This window comes from Hemicordylus capensis, chromosome 6 (genome assembly GCF_027244095.1).
Source record: "Hemicordylus capensis ecotype Gifberg chromosome 6, rHemCap1.1.pri, whole genome shotgun sequence".
Taxonomy (NCBI): domain Eukaryota; kingdom Metazoa; phylum Chordata; class Lepidosauria; order Squamata; family Cordylidae; genus Hemicordylus; species Hemicordylus capensis.
In genome coordinates, this window is record NC_069662.1 from 135,269,575 (window position 1) to 135,290,567 (window position 20,993).

At 42.9% G+C, this 20,993-nt stretch overlaps 1 protein-coding gene across 16 annotated transcripts in view; it reads right to left on the minus strand.

Moving 5' to 3' along the window:
• Positions 1-20,993, minus strand: part of ADAM22 (ADAM metallopeptidase domain 22) — a 196,881-nt gene that overhangs the window by 33,139 nt on the left and 142,749 nt on the right. For 15 of the 16 annotated variants that reach the window (XR_008309864.1, XR_008309865.1, XM_053261902.1 and 12 more), the window contains 9 exons: positions 20,234-20,326; positions 17,957-18,037; positions 17,707-17,757; positions 16,694-16,757; positions 9,052-9,157; positions 8,236-8,358; positions 2,547-2,715; positions 1,911-2,016; positions 241-331 (listed from right to left, as the gene is read on the minus strand). Coding sequence is in view for 14 of the 16 variants with exons in the window: in XM_053261902.1 (XP_053117877.1) it covers positions 241-331; positions 1,911-2,016; positions 2,547-2,715; positions 8,236-8,358; positions 9,052-9,157; positions 16,694-16,757; positions 17,707-17,757; positions 17,957-18,037; positions 20,234-20,326 (884 nt within the window). In the remaining 2 variants the exon portion in view is untranslated. The remainder of the gene's footprint in view (positions 1-240; positions 332-1,910; positions 2,017-2,546; positions 2,716-8,235; positions 8,359-9,051; positions 9,158-16,693; positions 16,758-17,706; positions 17,758-17,956; positions 18,038-20,233; positions 20,327-20,993) is intronic. The other variant, XM_053261903.1, reaches the window with a different exon arrangement.

The window sequence follows — 20,993 nt, forward strand, 5'->3', positions numbered from 1 at the left end:
TTCTTCCAGTCTGCCTAATGCAATGAACTAGGTAACAATTTGCAGAGAAATATTGGAAGCATGTCAAAAGGTGCTGAGAAGTCAATGATTGCATCTAGTCCTTTCTCATTATACCGCTGACTAACAAAGCCATGTCTAATTCTCTTTTTCAGCCACACGGTATGATAATTCATATGGCAGTCTGCCAGAGTTAAAGGAGATTGCACTTTTAGTATACTGAAAACAATAAAAATTACTTACTTGTAACCCCATGCAGTTATGCCCAAAATCAGAGCCAACACTAAAATGGTACCAGCAATAGCACCTATAATAATGTTTGTGCTAATGACACCTGGATAAAAAAAAATTAAAAAAAATCTAAGTACACAATGTTTGGCGGGGAGACATACAGAATCACAAAGCTGCTGTTTTCTAAACCTGCATTGCTTGTGAAATTTTTTAAACAGTCTCTAGAATATTTGTGGTATCAAAGAACCACACAGGACAAGAAAGCGAGCTGGACGCTTGAATTGTGACCCAATGGCCTCAAGAAGGTTTATATCCCTTGCATATAAGTGTAGTTTTCTATTTCTTTTGGGACATTAATTAAATCTGGGACTGTCATAATTAAAGGCTGGATGGTAAGTGGCTTAGAAGTACATCTTATCACACTGTGGATGGCTCAGTGGATTGGTTTTAATCACTCTCGGAATCTACAAAATTACCCAATATCTTGCTCTGCTGTGTGTCGATCAGCCTGACTGCTGAGCTTCCTTAATGAGAGAGACAGGCATCATGGAGATATTACCTTTCTTTCAGCAAATAAAGGTTCATAGAAACAACCTAGTGAAGTCTAATCACAAAATTAACTGGAGGAAATCTGGTCCAAGTATTAAGCAATGACTTAGCCCAGATTAAGAGGAGAGCTGGTATTGTGGCAGTAAGTATGAATTGTCCCATTTGCTAAGCAGGGTCTGCCCTGGTTTCCACCTGGATGGGTGACTACATGTGAGTACTGTAAGATATTCCCCTTAGGGGATGGGGCTATAGTTTAGTGGTAGAGCATCTGCTTGCATGCAGAAGGTCCCAGATTTAATCCTTGGCTTCTACAGGTAGGGCTGGGATAGATTCTTGCCTGAAACCTTGGAGAGCTCCTGGCAGTCAGTGTAGACAATATCTAGCTAGATGGACTAATGGTCTGACTCAGTATAAGGCAGCTTTCTATGTACCTAAGTTTACAGGAGAGGAGAGCTGGTCTTGTGGTAGCAAGCATGACTTGTCCCCTTAAGCTAAGCAGGGTCCACCCTGGTTGCATATGAATGGGAGACTAGAAGTGTGAGCACTGTAAGATATTCCACTCAGGGAATGGAGCCACTCTGGGAAGAGCAGGTTACAAGTTCCCTCCCTGGCTTCTCCAAGATAGGGCTGAGAGAGATTCCTGCCTGCAACCTTAGAGAAGCTGCTGCCAGTCTATGAAGACAATACTGAGCCAGATAGACCAATGGTCTGACTCAGTATATGGCAGCTTCCTATGTTCCTATTAGACTTCACAAGGTTCTTTCTTAAAAAAAACCCTTATAGTGAGATCATATAATGGCAGACAAACTGAATTACACTGAAGAACCAATAAGAGCCTTTTTCCCAGGTCAAACAGCAGCTGCAGTGAAGTGAAAGTCCCCCCGTCTCTGATCTGCTTCAGGCCTTCCCACAACCTCTGTCTAGTAAAAGTATGCAACATCAGGCCATTTCAATGTAATATGCAGCTTGGTCCTAACAAATATATACTATGTTAGCTTTTTAAGAATCCACAAGATTCTATTGTTTTGACAGTATGCTAAGCGAAGGATTAATGCACTTTCTTTGGATTCTGTTGGCGAGCAAGCTAAGGTCATTTCATCAAAAATTGTATTACTGCAAAAGATACAGCTCACCTGGATTGTGGAAATGGTCAACAACTTGTGGTCCTTTGAGGGGAATACTACAGTCTTCACCTGTCCATGATTGCTCACAGACACACTGAATTTCATTACTGCAAACCTACATCAGAATATATCCAAAGATTACTTTTTAAAAACAAACACATACACACACCTGCCACCAAAACTCAATACATGTTATCCATGCATAAGAGCATGACAGTTTTCTAGTATAAGTATATAATATTCTGAAATGTTCTATACAGAGTTTGCTATTTTGTTTTAGGAGATTTCAAGTGCTTTCATGTTCTGTTTGCAATATTTATTAGGACTTTAAAAGATGGAAGCATTTTTTTTTTTTAAAGAAAGGAAATAAAGTTATGTGAGCCAGCAACATATTTCAAAGTCCCAGGGAAGAAAGTTTAAGAAATAATGTCTGTTGCCGCACTGTCCTTCAGTATGGATATTAGACACAAGGATTGTCCTGCTGACCACCAGGGACTTTCTTATAAGGATCAGGACAGAGCCCAAGCTCTGAACTACCCCCACACAAGCAACTGTCTACATCTCAGTGGGGAAGCTCATCTGCAGGTTTAACAACCACTGCCTTCAAATACAGTAGCTTATAGTAGACACTGAAGAATAACATACTCCATTGCCTGAACAAATGTTGCCTTCTCTATCTCCTGGGCAGGAGCTAAAATTAAAGGATTCTGCATGAAGGCATCTGTGCTCCCAGCATATCTTCTCAGGACCACAAGGTGTCCCATCTTCTACGTAGCCAAGATCTGCATCTTCCTCTAGCTTAACATGGCCACCACTGCAAAACAAAGAAAAAGGCTTGTAAAGATCCCTTTTAACAAAATTGCTGTCCAACACAGAATAATAAATTAACATAGTTGTGTGTGGGGAAGGGAGATGTTAATAGTTTAAAAAACAAACCAACCAGGGGTCCAGCAAGACAATAATTTAACAAAAGCATAACATTTTTTCTACCATAAACATGCAAACCATACCAAATTTGAAGAAGGTTTTCAGCTACTTTTAAGAAGTGTCCCCTTTACCCTGAATTTCATATAGTGATGAATGTCTGATACACTGTTGCACAGGGTTAGGGGGCCATATAGCCCTCTACTTCAGTAGCATTCTATGAGCCCTTTCTCATGATTACGTGAGAGGGCTTGAGGGCAGGAGGCAATGAAGGCAGCAGAAGCTTGCCTTCCCCGCAGATGATCCGGGGTGGGTGGGTGGTCTGGGTGCTAGAGATGTGCACAGGACCAGCAGGGGCCAGTTTGAAGAAAAGGGTGGGACAACTTTAAGGGTGGGGGAGGGTGCACTTACCCCACCCTCTGCTTTTGCCCTGCCGGTGCTGGGTTTGTAAAAACTCTGTCAGGGAGGCAGCAAACCTCCCTGCTGCCCCGTTCCCACCTTGGCTGGAAGTACCGAGTGCGCACGCCGGGCACGTGTGCATGCACGTCGCCCAGCATGCACACATGCACCCAGCACCTCCGGCCAAGGAGGGAACAGAGCGGCAGGGAGGTATGCTGCCGCCCCGACGGAGTCTTTACAAACCCAGCACTGGCAGGGGGGAATTGGAGGGAGGGGTGAGTGCACCCTCCCCCGCCCTTAAAGTTGTCCCATCGCCGCCTTCGAGCCTCTGAACTGCCTGGAGGCCTGTTCAAACCTGTTCAGAGGCCTGTAGAAAGGTGTTTTTTAAAAAAACAACACCACAAATATCTGCTGCAGGTAGCAGCATGTTCTGAACCTGAAATCAGGTTCAGGGAATGGAGATGGGCACTTTATCCCTTTGCCCCTCCATGGTCCCCTCCCAGGGCAAATATCTGCAGCAATGGTCACTAATGCAGATCAAGACTGTTGCAGAAACAAAAGGTCAACGCTACTATCCCCACACACATTATGGTTCCAAATCTGATCTTTTCTGTACAGTGTCTATTTAATTTATATGTGTGTGTTGTGTGGGGGTGGGGGGCGACACAAGGCCAAACTATATGTTTACCATTATGTGTCATTTTTAGGGCTATTTCTCAGGGTGACAAATACTCTGTCAGTTTCTTCTGATGCAATCCAATGAAATTTTCTTATGATGCAACCCAATGAAAATTTTGATGGATAAATCAATAGTTTGAAGCAATACAAGAGTGTTGCATATATTTATTTATTTGTTTGATTTGTATACTGCCCTTCCAAAATGGCTCAGGGTGGTTTACAGTTAAAACACACAATTAAAACAATAAAAAGCTAAAACAAATTAAAAAACAATATAAAAATTAACAATTTTAAAACATTTTAAAACAACAATTAAACAATTACAGTGACTAAAAACCCCAAAATCAGGTTTTGAATTTTAAAATAAACCAGAAATTAAAACCCCCACAATTTAGGAAGCTGAGAACGCTTGGGTGAAAAGAAGGGTTTTTAGGTGTTTTTTGAAAATTGCCAGAGATGGGGAGGATTGTAACTCAGCAGGGAGTGCATTCTACAATCTCGGGGCAGCGACTGAGAAGGCCTGTCTCTGTGTAGCCACCAAACGAGTTGGCAGTAACTGGAGACGGACCTCCTCAGATGACCTCAATGGGCGGTGGGGCTCATAATGAAGAAGACGCGCTCTTAGGTACCCAGGGCCTAAGCCGTTTAGGGATTTGTAAGTTATAACTAGCACTTTGTATTTTGTCCAGAAACCTATTGGCAGCCAGTATAACTCCATCAGTAAAGGAGTAACATGGTCTCTCCAAGATGACCCAGAGACCAACCTGGCTGCCGCGTTCTGAACCAACTGAAGTTTCTGGACTACATATAAAGGCAGCCCCATGTAGACCGCATTACAAAAGTCAAGTCTGGAGGTTACCAACAGATGGGAAGAGAGCTGGTCTTGTGGTAGCAAGCATGACTTGTCCCCATAGCTAAGCAGGGTCTGCTCTGGTTGCATATGAATGGGAGACTTGATGTGTGAGCACTGCAAGATATTCCCCTTGGGATGAAGCCGCTCTGGGAAGAGCATCTAGGCTCCAAGTTCCTTCCCTGGCTTCTCCAAGATAGGGCTGAGAGAAATTCCTGCCTGCAACCTTGGAGAAGCCGCTGCCAGTCTGTGTAGACAATACTGAGCGAGTTGGACCAATGGTCTGACTCAGTATATGACAGCTTTCTATGTTCTATGTAGCACTGTTTTGAGGTCATTGATCTCGAGAAATGGGCGCAGCTGGCGTATCAGCCGGAGCTGATAGAAAGCACCCCTGGCCACCGCCTCAACCTGAGAAACCAGGGAGAGGTGTGAATCCAGAAGTACTCCCAGACTGCGAACCTATTCCTTTTGGCGAAGTGTGACCCCATCTATAACAGGCAGATCAAAATTGTCTAGAGTTCTGACCCCGCACAATAAGTACCTCCGTCTTATGTGGATTCAGCTTCAGTTTATTCTCCCTCATCCAGCCCATTACTGCTTCCAGGCAGGCATTTAGGGAGGATATGCCAGCAACTGAAGAAGTTGACATGGAGAAGTAGATCTGGGTGTCATCAGAGTACTGGTAACACCCAGCTCCAAATCCCCTGATGATCTCTCCCAGCGGTTTCATGTAGATGTTAAAAAGCATTGGAGAAAGTACGGAGCCTTGAGGGACACCATACTTAAGCTCAGATTTTGAAGAGCAACAGTCTCCAATTGACACCATCTGGAATTTATCTGAGAGATAGGAGCGGAACCACTGTAAAACAGTGCCTCCCACCCCCAACACCCTCAGACGTCCCAGAAGGATACTATGGTTAATAGTATCGAAAGCCGCCGAGAGATCCAAAAGGACCAACAGAGTCACACTTCCTCTGCCAATTGCCAATTGGAGATCATCTATCAGGCCGACCAAGGGGGTCTCCACCCCATAGCCTGCCCGAAAACCAGTTTGAAATGGGTCTAGATAATCAGTTTCCTCCAAGACCACCACCCTCTCAATTACCTTGCCCAGCCATGGGAGGTTGGAAACAGGCCTATAATTAGATCCGAGGGATCTAATGCAGGCTTCTTTAGAAGAGGTCTAATGATTGCCTCCTTAAGACAAGGAGGCATCCTGCCCTCCCTCAAAGAAGCATTTATGATATCCACCAGGCTGTTTACAACAACCTCCCTGCTAGATCGAACAAGCCATGTTGGACAAGGGTCAAGAGAACAAGTGGTAGGCCTCACCGCTCCAAGCAGCTTGTCCACATCCTCAGGAGTCAGAAACTGAAACCGATCCAGTCGAATCACATAAGAGGAGTCATTGGGCACCTCCAGCTCAGACATCAAATTAATTGTGGAGTCTCCATCTAGGTCGGCCCGAATCTGAGAGATGTTATCTGCGAAAAACTCTTTAAACACATCACAGCGGGTAACTGATGACTCCAAATTCTGGTTCAAGGGAGGGGGGGCAGATACTAGTCCCCTCACAACCCTGAACAACTCCGCTGGACGTGAATTCGCAGAGGCAATACGGGCAGAAAAGAACCGCCTCTTGCCGCACGTATTGCCTGAGCATAGATCTTTAGATGTGCTCTATGTCGCAATCTGTCAGAATCGAGTCGAGTCTTCCTCCACTTGCGCTCCAGCTGCCTACCTTGCCGTTTCAGCCCCCGTAGATCTTCCGTATACCAAGGGGCCAATTCTGAAGCGGGTCGGAGGGGACGCTTGGGAGCAATCGTGTCTACTGCCTTGGTGAGCAAGTTGTTCCAATTCTCAACCAGGGCATCAACAGGATCACCAGCAAAGCCAACATTAAATCCCTCCAAGGCTTCTTGGAATCTTAATGGATTCAATAACCTCTTAGGGCGGACCATTATATATCTATAATGGACTGTGGGTAGTGGAAAATCTTTCCTTTCCTGACTCAGGCCAGGTTAATGGATAATCACTTTGACCGGTCTAAACCAGTTCTGAAGCACGAGGGAAGACTCTAGTGCTGAGTCATCCCTTTCCTCTGCTTGAGAAGCAGACTGGCTGGCTTAAAAATCTTTAACTTTCAAAAACCCAGAAAGAAAAAGAAAATATTCTGGTAAGGTAAATCTCGCTGTTACCAAGCCACCTCTACAGAAAGTCTTTCCCAATGGGGTTTGGGACTAGCAATCTCTGTTTTCACTTTGCTTCCCCTTGCCAGTAGGCAAGAATAAATCCTCTCTCTTTGGTGCATCTGCCTGCACATGGAGTTAATTCTTAATTGTTAATTTGGCCAAGCTATCTTTGAGATGTGTTCTGCACTAGAGAAATCCCCCTTCTGCGTCCCCACTTTTCTCCTGCTCAGTTAATAACAACCCTTGGAGCCTTGAAAAAGGTAAAGGACAAAGAAAAAAAACTTTTATTCAATTACTACAGATTGGTTCCATCTGAGGCATTTAGCTTTTTGGAAACACTTAAAAATACTTAACTGGTTACAAGAATACTTCAAAAACACCCCAATGATTCCAGGGCGGCACACTTTGAACTCTTAGTTACTAAACCTCCAAAGCCCCTAGCCTTGGCTTCCTGTTCCCTTGAACTCATCAAGATCCTGTTAAGAATCAAGCCTCCTACAATCCTGTCTCACAAGGAACTACAATCATACTGCTGCAGCAAAACCCAATTGCTGCATGTCCTCCTCGCTCCTCTAGCACACACATCAGGCTAGTCCACACTCTCTCCCACGACTTCCTTTCTTGTTCCCAGAATTTTCCAGTGTAGCTCTCATGTCCCACCACCTGTTGGACTGATTGGTTGAGCCCTGGAGGTCACCAGCCTGTCAGTCAAGACAGTGGTTCACTTCCTATTAACTCTTTAGAGGGAGGGGAGATTGGTTACTAAAATACCTTTGCATTGTATAGGGTGGAGGGGGAAGGTTATTTGATAGTTTAGGAGTGGGCTCCTCCTCCCCACTCCCCACTGCTGTTATAGAAAACCTCCAGTTCTGCCAGCAGCAGTTGCAACAGCATTTCAAAACAATGGTCTTCTCCCTGGCATCCAGCCCAGTGCCCTGGGTAAGGAAGCAATGTTGCATCCCTTCCACAGTGCATTACTGAGAAAAATACTTGGTCACCCTCTATAGTTACAGGGAGTGTGCCCCCACCCCCCAACCCAATGCACTGGGGAAAGGACACTATCTTGTATCATTGCTAACTTCCCTGAAATACTGTGGATCAGTTGCCAAGAAGAAAAGCAGCATTTTGATTTGATGTATACAACCCCATGTTCATCATCAACTTGATGCACAAGATCCAACTTGGCTCTGATACTGATTTTTTTTAAATGCACAGTCCTAGTCATTTTGCCCTTAGTCTGTTCTGGACTGTAACCTCTCTGTTTAGTTTGTGAAGTTTGTGAAGCTACCTGCAATTATAGGACCTGTCCAAATGTTGAAGAGAAGATGTTGTGATTTCGCCATCAAGTTCTCCAAGTCTTGGGATGTTAGAGACAATATTGGAGCACAGAAGATATCCACAAAGCACATCCCTGTAAGGAAAAACAGTCATTAATTTTTTAAAAATGTCTGTCTAAGTTAAACTGGTTTGACAGGAAGAAATAGTTAAATCATACTGTCTCCACTGAGCATCATTTCCCACAATTATTAATCCTTGGAAATATCCAAATAATTTCTAAAGATATGCATGAGGAAAATTTTATAAGCACAGTAACCCTTCTTCCCCTTTAACCTGCAGTTTCCAAAAGAACCATTGCTCCATGCAAACAAAAAAGATCCTCCTATGCTTGTTCGGGAAGACAAGGTCTGTCCAAAATGTAGTGACTGCACTTTCACAGTGAACTCACTGCTAACATTCTCATCATCTTTACACAACCTTACAAGACAAGTCCATGTGCCTTTCTTCCATGAGGCAACTATCAAAAGTCAACTCACAGCAAGAACATGAACAACAGCAATCTGCCGTCAAGCTCAGCCATTTAAGAGTTAAAGTGGGGAAACACTAATGGCCTGGAAGAAAGTTGTAACTTAATATTGTAGTGAAAATGGGTTTTAAGTGCTGCTTAGATATGCATGCAAATCTTAGAGCTGAAAGCATATGTTAGATTGGCCATTTGCACAGAAATATGCAGAGCCCAATGTTTGGGAACCATAAACCTATAGTAAAACAAAAGATTTCCAAACAGAGTAGGGTTTTTTCTGTACTTAAGAGTAGCTGAACTTACTCATTCTTGCACTGTATCCAAGTTTCTTTGTCTCTGCCACAGTTACCTTTCTCTGTTCCTTCTATATTTAGTCTTTCATAACAGTATTTATCAGCAGCTATTGTTTCTAAAAAAAAAAAAAAAGAAGCAAATTTCTATTGTTTAAAGATGTTAAAGATGCTTTCAAAGACTGCCAAATGCAATCACAGCATACAAAGCTGTCTGACTTATACGACCATCTAACTCAGTATTGTCTACTCTAATCGAGAGAGTTCCATCTATGTATGCCGCCAGCTTGTCCCTTCTCTGTAGTTGCTCCTAGGCTGTGGAATGTATAGATATAGACATTCGTAGTTTAATATCTTTGCCAGCCTTCAAAAGAGCCCTTAAGACACATTTTTTTCAGCCAGGCTTTTAGTAATCTTTGAATGTTTTAAATTTTTAAATTGCTGTTTTAACAGTTTTCTTGTGTTTTTCTTGTGTTTAGTTTTTGTGAACCGCCTAGAGCCTTTGGAGTCCTACAATATATATTGATTAATTACTTAATTAATTGGCAGCAAAGTATGTGCTCTACCATTGAGCTATGTCCTCTTTTCATAAGATTCTAGCCAGATGGAAACCGGTTATATTCATACCGGTTATATAAGCTATATAACAGCTTATATTCTTCAAATGTTTGTAGTATTACTGCTTAAAACAAACGAGGTGCTTCACAAGTCCTATTTAGACATTATGTTGTACAAGTGTGTATATCTGCACACAGGTACATGTTTTTCTGGAATGACTGGATCTGTGTTCATTTTAAAAGTGAGCTTGGGCACAGGCCCCTCAAATGTATGGTACAGATAAGAAGTGTATTGCTGTGTGCCTGTTCAACATAATGGGGCCATTCACACAGCCAGGTGGAAACAGGGGTGGGCAGGCGGGCAGGTGGTGGAGGAAGGCTGCTCAAACTCACCTTTCCCACAGATGAACACAAACATGCTGCTCAGCGCATGGATCGCGCTCCCAGATGATCCACACTGTGGCACACAGTGCACAGCACCAGAGGCCGGACAATGTGTCTCAGCCTCCAGATATCCCACAAGGATATCCAGAGGGATCCCATGTCAGGCGGGCACTCTAGGCACTCGTCTCTGTGTCTCCTCAAGCTGCGTGCAGCTCAAGCAGACACACAAGTCTGGCAGCCGGGTTAAGGGGGAGCTTCCTCCCTTAACCTTGGCTAAGAGCCGGGTTTGGGAGCAGGGTTAGGCTGGGTGGGAGCACAAGGATCTGCATGGATCCCTGCGTTCCACATAAGCAGCCTAGTCCAGGCTAGGTGTGGTAACTGTACTTTTTGTGCAGATCTATACCTGTGTACAGTGAACACTTCTTGTATGAGGATTGAATGTAATGTGTAAATAGGGCTACAGAGAATTTAAAAAGACAAGTCCTTGCCTGAGGTTCACAACCTCAGTACCGGGGAGACATATAGGAAAGGGTAGGAAGGAGAAAGCAAATGGGGGATTTGAACAATGGTAATGTAGAATTTGATAAGAATTTGATAAGAATTTGATGTTCCAGAAAAGTGGGCAGTCTTGGTTATAGATTGCAGATGTTTCCTTTTGGGGAAACTGAAGCAGCTCATGTACATTGTCCAACGGACAGAGTAATCTCCATCTTAAGCTCAAACTAGTTATGACCCCCCTCCTCGCTCTCTCCCCGAGGATTTGTTCAGTTTTGCAAGGTGATTTATGGTTCCCATGACCTAAAAAGGCCCATAGGATATGTAAGGACTCTGGGTTGGACAGAATGTGCTAGCTGCAGACTGTTTGGTCACTGAAAATTGGGGTAATCCGCAATCTCAGTGGTAGAGCACATGTTTTGCCTGCAGAGGGTCCCAGGTTCAGTCCCCAGGATCTCCAAGCAAAGTTGCAAAAGATTCTTCTCTACCTGAGACCATGGAGAGCTGCTACCAATCCCTGTAGTCAATACTGAGTTAAATGGACCAAGGGTCTGACTTAGTAGAAGGCAGCTTTTTCCGTGTGTGTGGGGGTATGGGGTGTGGAAGCAGCAGAACTCAGTGGTAGATAATGCATTTTGCATGCAGATATCTCATTTTAATCCCTGGCATCTCCAGGCAGGGCTGGGAAATACCCACCTGAAAACTCTGGAGAGCTCTTGTCAGTAAGTGTAGACCACACTGAGCTAAATGGACCAATGGGTTGACTTGGTATAAGGCAGCTACATGGTCCACCACCATGGAAGTCAGCAGGGCTAGGAGTATGGTTAGGAATTGAACCAGGTTAGGCTGGACAAGTAGAGGGGGGACAGAAAAGTTCAAGGCTAGAGGCAGAGTCCGGGCTATTGAGGGTAAAATAGGCTGAAGGGGATAGTTAGGCTACAACTTCTATAGTCCAGGGCAGAGGGCATCTGAGGGAAGGGGAGATGGGAGACATATTTGACCCTCATTGAGATAACATAGCAGATCGTTCTTCATTGCACAGCCCGCAGGCCACTGGCAGCCCCGGCTTGCCTCTTCTCCACCACCACCTCCCACCGCCAACAGTGTGCACGCCTTCTTCATTGACAGGGCATGCGGCGGGGAAACAGGAAGGTGCCTGATGAGCACCTTTAAAGTGCACCTTCCCCCCTCACTGCTGGGGGGCATGCCACTGGCGGGGACACTGGGCCAAGTACAGGCCCACGGCAAAAGGTGGTGGGGGGAAGCAGGAGGAAGCACGCGCCGGTGGCCCCCAGCAGCCCTCAGCAAATTATCAGTGAAGATCACTGACCTAGCATAAATGGAGTGACTTTGGGGCCCCCAAAGCTGTATGCAACCCATTTTCCACTTTGAAAAAACCAATAGAACAGCATCAAATCTTCAGTCTCAAATTCATTACTGTGAATGGAGATGGCATAGAACACCAAACTCCCCATGTGGAGCCCAGATGAAAGAACACGGGCCTTTCCTTGTAATTACCACAGCAGAAATTTATACTGACAACCAGATATGAAATACAATCAATGGCTCCTAGTCATGGTGGCAATATCCTTCCTCCAGCTTCAAGGCAGTATACCTCTGAGCGTCAGTTGCTGGGGAGCAACAATGAGAGAGGAGCATTTATTTATTCATTATTACATTTCTACACCAATGATAGGTTCTGCCTGTGAGCTTCCCAAGGACACCTGTGGGAAGCAAAATGCTAAATTTGAAGGACCTTGCTTGGAGCCAGCAGGGCTGTTCTTATACATTAGGAGTAGGTGCATTCAAAAGCCCCATTCAGACATTACGTTGTAGGTATGCACCGGTGTCTGCACACATGTACCTATTTTTGTATGGATGACTGCCCATGCGTTCATTTTAAAAGAGAGCCTGGGTACAGGTCCCTTCAAATGCATGGTACAGATAGAAAGCTACGGTGTGGGTTTTGCCCTTTAATTTTTAAAAAAATTGTTATTGATATTGTTGTTGTTCACCACCTAGAGTCTTTGGAGCAGGCGGTATACAATAATTTAATAATAATAATAATAATAATAATAATAATAATAATAATAATAATTCTGGCATCCCAGGTCCTTGGGAAGGACTCGATGTCTGGATAAAACAAACCAGTCAGTAACAACTGTCTGAGTGTGTAAAATAACAACAACAACAACAACAACAACAACAACCCCCAGTGAGGCACTACCTTGACGTGGTTGTGGGGCTTGTGTGCTCTGATGAAGGTGAGAGCTATGCCAGAGGTCCAACCATACTGGACAGGTCTCACCAGAGGAGCCAGACAAAGAGTGCCTCTCCCATCAATAATATGGTGAGACGTAACTTTAATAAATCTATACCGGATTGGTCGTCGCCCGGGTCAACAAGGACCGTGCCAGGTGCTATAGTCCCTGGACATCTGGTGGCAAGTGGGCTACAGGACTCAGGATCTTCAGTTGAGCAACCAGGGCTGGAGACAGCAAAGCTACTGGAAGAAACGTCGCTTAACCGAAAAAAATATACAAAAAATGCCAACAAGGAAATAATGATCTGCTATTACAAGTCTAGTCCAACTAGAAGAGGTTATTTAAAAAGAATGTACCAAATTTGGAAAGAGAAGCATCCAGATACAGAAATAACAGAACAAAGGCTAGCAGACCAGAGAAGATTCATAATAAGAAATAAAGTATTCACAGGAGTTGAGCTGGAGGAACTGCAAAGAGCAACACAGGCTCAATATATGGAAGAAGAATTACCACCAACTGAAGCAGTTGCTCAGGCACAGATGGAGGAGGTGTTGGAAACAGAGGATACCACCGTTGCTGAACTGTTTCAAAATCAAAACCAGGCAACCTCCTCTTTGCCTTCACCTCAAAAACCCAAATGCCGTTTAACAGAAAAGCAACAAGAACTAAAGCAAAAAATAACTGAGCACATGAACCAAACAACCACCAGGGTTCGACTTCCCGCTCTAAAAACAGTTGCCAAAAAACAACTTGCTCAGGCATTAAAAGATGTCAATGCTGCACTTGCAGAAATAACAACCAATAATTTGCAAGAAACAAACCAACTAATGTACAGTGCAGCAACAATAACAACACAAGAGCTCGGATATAAGATCAGTGGACCTGTAAAAAAAGAAAGCAGTACATTACCTAAATGGAAGATTCGATTAGAAAATAAAACCTCCAGGCTCAGATCAGATGCTAGTAAATTGAAAGATATGAAAGACAAGAAGCTGAAGAACGAAAACACCAAACAGTATCTGATCCAAAAATACCACCTAGATTCAAGGAAAATTAGAGAAGTCCTGGAAATAATAAAGCAGCAAATAACAGCAGTGTCAAAGCAGATTAGCAGATATGAAGCCAGAATTACACAACACAGGCAGAATCTCCAATTCCAGTCGAATCAGAGACGTTTCTACCAAAGCATAGAAGGAGAAACTGCAAGAAACGTAGAAACACCAAATAAAGAAGAAACAGTGCAATTCTGGGGGAAATTATGGGACAATCCAATAGATTATAATAAAAAAGCAGGCTGGATGAAAGAGGTCAAAAATGTAACCAACAAATGCAAGATCTAATAATAACACCAGAATTAATAAGTGAAAGAGCAAAGAAAATTAAAAATTGGACTGCGCCAGGCGACAATGAACTGCATGGCTTCTGGCTTAAACACCTAACAAGCCTTCATAAACAACTATCAAAACAGTTCAATCACATTATGAAAGGTGGTGATATTGAACAATGGCTAACAACTGGGAAAACTCATCTCATTATGAAAGACCCAGCAAAAGGTGCAGTTCCAAGTAATTATAGACCGATAACCTGCCTGCCAACCATGTTCAAATTATTAACTGGAATAATAGCAGATGAAGTGATGCAACACTTATTAACTAACAAACAGCTTCCAGTTGAACAGAAAGGAAATTGCCCGAACACCAGAGGCACAAAAGACCAGCTGCTGATTGACAAAATGATTTTTGAAAACTGCAAGAGAAGAAAAACAAATCTAAGTGTTGCATGGATTGACTACAAGAAAGCCTTCGATTCATTGCCTCACACATGGATACTAGAATGTTTAGAAACAACTGGTGTCAGCAAAAACATTCAGATATTTATTTAAAAAGCAATAAGCATGTGGAGTACACAGTTAACAATCAATGGCGAGGCACTTGGACAGGTTAGCATTAGAAGAAGCATTTTCCAAGGGGACTCACTATCCCCTCTATTGTTTGTAATCGCCATGACCCCACTTTCACAAATACTAAACAAAACAAGCCTCAGATACCAAACATCTAAAACATCCAGTAAAATCAACCATCTGCTGTACATGGACAATCTGAAGTTGTATGGAAAGTCCCAGTCAGAAATCGAATCACTGCTAAACACTGTCCGTATATTCAGTAGCGATATAGCAATGGAGTTTGGACTAGACAAGTGTGCCGCATTAATAATGAACACTGGAAAAATAACAAAAACAGAAGGAATAGAACTGCCCAATGGAAGCAAGATCAAGAACCTGGAAGAGAAAGAACCTTACAAATACTTGGGCATTCTCCAGGCTGATAACATCGCACACACTGAAGTTAAAAGAAAAATTGGAAGTGAATACATCAGGAGAGTCAAAAAAATCCTCAAGTCCAAACTCAATTGCAGGAACATAAAACAAGCCATAAACACCTGGGGCTATACCTGTTATTAGATACACTGCAGGAATAATAGACTGGACCCAGGCAGAGCAAGAGACGCTAGATTGTAAGACCAGGAAAATCATGACCATCAATCATGCTCTGCACCCCCGCATTGATGTCGATAGGCTCTACCTCCCTCGCAGCTCAGGTGGAAGAGGAATGCTGCAAGTCCATCAAACAGTAGAGGAGGAGAAAAGATGCCTTGAAGAATATATAAGGGACAGTGAAGAAGATGCACTTAAAATGGTCAATAACACAAAACTAATCAACACCAATGAAAGAAAGCAGGCCTACAAGAAAGAACAAGTCAAGAACCGAGCAGAAAAATGGAGAAATAAGCCCCTGCATGGTCAATATTTACACAATATAAGTGGAAAATCAGACATCAGCAAGACCTGGCAATGGCTTAAGAATGGCAACTTGAAGAAAGAAACAGAGGGTTTAATACTGGCTGCACAAGAACAGGCACTAAGAACAAATGCAATAAGAGCAAAAGTAGAAAAATCCACAACAAAGAGCAAGTGCTGCCTTTGTAAAGAAGCAGATGAAACAGTGGACCACCTGATCAGCTGTTGTAAGAAGATCGCACAGACTGACTACAAACAAAGGCATGACAAGGTAGCAGGGGTGATACACTGGAACATCTGCAAAAAATACAAGCTACCTGTAGCCAAGAATTGGTGGGACCATCAAATTGAAAAAGTTGAAGAAAACGAAGATGTAAAAATATTATGGGACTTCCGACTACAAACAGACAAACATCTGCCACACAACACACCAGATATCACTGTAGTCGAGAAGAAAGAAAAACAAGTCAAAATAATCGACATAGCAATACCAGGGGATAGCAGAATAGAAGAAAAAGAAATAGAAAAAATCACCACATACAAAGATCTACAAACTGAAATTGAAAGGCTGTGGCAGAAGAAGACCAAAATAATCCCAGTGGTAATTGGCGCCCTGGGTGCAGTTCCAAAAGACCTTGAAGAGCACCTCAACACCATAGGGGCCACAGAAATCACCATCAGCCAATTACAAAAAGCAGCTTTACTGGGAACAGCCTATATTCTGTGATGATATCTATAACCATTGACAATAAAATTCTGGCATCCCAAGTCCTTGGGAAGGACTCGATGTCTGGATAAAACAAACCAGTCAATAACACCTGTCTGACTGTGTAAACAAGAAATAATAATAATAATAATGTGTTGGTGTAACGTGAATAACTGTACAGATCTGTATGTGTGTACACCATACACAGATTGTACGTGAATTGGACATAACACATGGCTAGGGCTAAACTGAGATTTCTTATTGAAAAAACATCATAGTGAGATAAATGTTCATCACAACACATCTTATAGCTTCTGCCAAAGCCAGATGTCACGTATCCAGATTCTGTAACTGGGCTTTTAAAAGAATGCAAAAACAAAAAACCCAAACCAAATATATACAAATACGACAAATATAAGAAAACACACACAGAATTGAGAGGGATGACTCACTTTCTCCCCAAACGTATTTACACTGCCTGTCTCTTGTTTTACATTGTCCTCCAAAACAAATGCCCTAAAATGAAAACAAGAAAAGGACATAAATGACAAAGTTTCTTCATCTTTAACGATTAAACAGTTCCTGTTTAGTTTATTTCTACATTTCTGATAGAAAGGGGTAAGAGCAGTTAATATATAATTTAATGCACAACTCCATGCTAAGTTTATAGCTTGTTCATTTCAAATGCTTGGCAGATTTATATAAAAAGTCACAGCATTCTGAAATAATTGCCTTCCTGCAATAGCCACCACCCAATTTATTCTATGAAACTCAAGAACAAATTACATTAGAATAAGGTATAGAAATGATGAGCAATGGATGCGTTTACATAACTGGTGTAATTCATTCTGGCTGCAGGATGGGAGATTTTTACTGTAGTACATCAACTAACATATTAAGGGAAACTAAGGCTACACCTACAAAGATTAGAATTGTTCAGACAATGGTTTTCCCCATGTCACTCTATGGATGCGAAAGCTGGATTTTGAAGAAGCAAGATAGAAAAAGCATTGACGCTTTTGAACATTGGTGCTGGAGAAGACTTTCATTGCTGTTGATCACGACAGCAATGAATGCACCACTGAGAGACCTTAAAGGCCAAGTTGAAGACAGATCATCCTGGAGAGAATCTATCTATGAAGTCGCTAAGAGTCAACACCGACTTGACGGCACTTAATCAATCAAACAATCAATCAAAGCTGCAATACTATACTCAATTAACCAGAGCCCATTGACCACTGTGGGATTTATTTCCAAGGAAACAGGCACAGGATCAGACTATGTGATCTCCAACATATTATGACATAATAGGTATATAAAGGCAGGACAAAAGACCCACAAATTTCTACTCTCCGCCTATGTCCTTTTGAACTATGAACAGACTTTCTTTGATCACCTTGGGTTTAAGATAAAGTCTAGTCTATAATTTTAACATCAAAATCAAATGTTAAAAAAATGTGCATACCTGTTTGTTATCACAAGAATACCCATCCATTTTGTGTAGGTTTGGAGAGCACTAAAGGGAAAATGGAAGGAACAACTTAATAAGCTAGACAGTGTGGTAGTTTTTCAAAGCAGCACATGCATGCAAATACAGCTTTTAAAACTTAGATTTCAACATTGTCTCCCCTCTCCCAAACTTGTTAATAGAATTCTGACCTATGAGATACATAGATTTTGCATCTCTCTCTCTCTCTTTCATGCTGAGATTTTACCTGATTGGACTCTCCTGTGCAACTCTCTGGAATATCGCAATCGTTTACTGCTTCTCTGCACACAACTCCTTTAGCTTCAAACTGGGGGTAAAAACATTAAAAAGCTCAGACAATCTCTGTCCCTTTCTAATAGTTAATGTCAAAACATAAAAATTTATTTCTGTTCTTTGCATCCTGCGTACCACCAAAATTCAGAATTGGCTTTTCAAACGCCCAGCTACAATTAGAAAAGGCAAAAATCTGTCCTGACTTATGAATTACACAACCCCACTGAGAGGGCATGCATGTAAATAAACATCTCTTTTTCAGCAGATAAGGCTGAAATTGTATTAATGATCATTTGTCTAGAGCGACTCTGTGGTGGCAAAATTCAGTTCTTTAGTTTCTGAACTTAATTTCTTTACATACCTAAGGTACTGCGTATGGAAAGGAAATGTTTGAAAAAGTTGTTGCTAAAGGTTGTATTAAATGTTTGCAACACGGAGATTGCCAATTAATTTGCAACAGACACATCATTTCCCACTGCCCCCTGATCATGATGTATACGCATAAATCCATGATCATGTTCCTTTCTGAATGCACCATGATTCTAAATATGTTTACTTGGAAGTACATTTGATTCATTGCAATGACACTTTTTGCTCAGTAACCATGAGGCAGTTCAGATTATCTCCCCCCACGTGCACATCCTTTTCATCCTTCTCTCCTCATGTGCAGCAATTTCCTTCCTCCTTTTCTGGTTTGAAGTAAACTATAGTTTGCCTCAGTGTAGGAAAGAAGGGAGGGAATAAACACACATGTAAGTTGGTGGGAAAACTGGTTTTGTGGTAGCAAGCACAAATTGCTCCTTTTGCTAAACAAGGCTTCCCTTGGTTAGCATTTGGATGGGTGACTACATGAGAGCATTGTCTGCTTTAAAATATTCCCCTTAAGTGATGAGGCCGTAGCTCAGTGGTATCTGCTTCATGCAAAAGGCCCCAGATTCAATCTCTGGCATCTCCAGGTAGGGCTGGGGAAAATTCCTGTCTGAAACCTCAGCCAGTCAGTGTAAACAATACTGAACTAGTATTGACCAATGGTCTGACTCAGTATAATGCAGCTTCCTATGTTCCTAAGAAGTCAAGGGTGGAGACAGCAGTGAGTTCAAGGGTCCACCAAGCTCCTTAGCACAATCGTTTGGTGTGTCTGAACCATCTCACATGTTAGAATTAGGGATATGTACAAAACCGGCCGGGCAGGTTTGGTTCGAATCTGGGCTGGATTCAAACTGACCCAGCCCAGTTTTGGCACTGGTCAAACCAGACCCGGTCCAGTTTGACAGCCAAACCGGCTTGAAGCTCTACTTCTAAAGGGGAATCTGGTGATGATTTCCCTTTACCAATAAAGGGACGAGGCAAGGGCTTCCCTAAACATAGAGGGGGTGGGAGGGGAATAATTTATTACTTATAGTGCAAGCCATGGCTACGGCGTGGCTCCACCCCCCCACCCCCAGAGTGGGCGGACTTGTTCTTCAGTCCGGTTCGGGCTTCTGTGTATGATGGAGGCCATATTAGTGACCTCTGCTGCAAGCCTGACTTTTTGACCTGGCTTTGAATGGGGTTAAAGGGTGTGAATATGGCCTCAACCCTCAGGCTGCATGCAGCCCAAGTGCACACAGAGTCGAGGGCCTAGAGTGCCCGACTCATGGGGAAATCCCCCAATCTACCATGCTGCTCATGAGATGCATTTTGGGATTCCTGGAGAATGAGACTTGCTTTCCCAACCTCCAGTGATCTGAGCTGCCAGGAAGAGCACAGATTATGTGGGCGCATGTTGGCACACCGTAGAGGAGCTCTGCAATCATCTGGGGGGAAAGTAGTTTCATCCCTGCCTCCTCCCCCCTCCATATACCCTCTCATAGTTGTGTGCACAACCTCTTTATCACACTCCCTCCAGCTGTTCATCCCGACCTAAAAAAAAGCATTCTTTAAGGTCCATCATACATTGCCAATACATCGGCAAACAGCTGGAGCAGGAGTGATAAAGTTCCAGCTGTGCGCACACACACAAACACTAGCACAAGCATTAGAGTGCAAGTGTTGACAGATGACAGCTGATGAGAACAGTTGGTCAAAATCAGTTTTGGCTGACAATCTGGATATCTCATTTTTACAAGCCTAGGATTTTCTTACACATGACGTATTTTGAAAGTAGATGAAGGTCTTTATTTATAATACATTAATAGTATTTTCCAGATTAATTCTGTGCTTAAAACGTACTGTAAACGTAAACACATACCCGACATTTTTTACAACAAAGTCCATTACTGCACTGAGAGTCAGCAGTCAGACTGCAGGCACTACAGCATTCTCCCCCTTCAACATTACATTCCTGAGGGGCAGAAGCAATCATGAGACAGTTTGAAAAGCACATTTATTCAACAATATCTGTAGCTTACGCTGCCCTCAAAGAAAACACTCCAGGGAAACACACCTCAAAGAAAACACTCCAGGGAGAAGTAGAACTTTAAGAAGGGCACTGATAAATTGGAACAGGTTCAGGAGGGCAATGAAAATGGTGACAGGTCTGGAAACCATACTTAAAAGGAATAGTTGAAAGAGGTGGGTATGTTCAGCCTGTGGATGAGAAGACTAAGGACAGATATGATCGCCTTCTCCAAATATCTGAAGGAAAGTCATACAGAAGATGGAGCAGACTTGTTCTCTGTTGGTTCTTCGGGCAGGACTTGAAATGGCAAGGAAGCAGTTTTAGGCTAGATATTAGGAAGAATTTCCTAACTGCAAGGGCGGCCTTGTGCAGTTGTGGCGGTGGGGGAACTCTCCTCCACTGAAAGTTTTCAAACAGAACTTGTCAGCCATCGGTCAGGGATGCTGTAGCAGGGGGCTGGATTAGAAGACCTCCAAGATACCTTCCCATTCTAACATTATAGAATCATGAATTTTAAGAGCTGGCAGGGACATTGGAGATCTTCTAGAGCAACCTTCTGCTCAGTGCAGGAAACTGCCACAGCATCTGTGACAGAGAGCCAGCCAGTCTC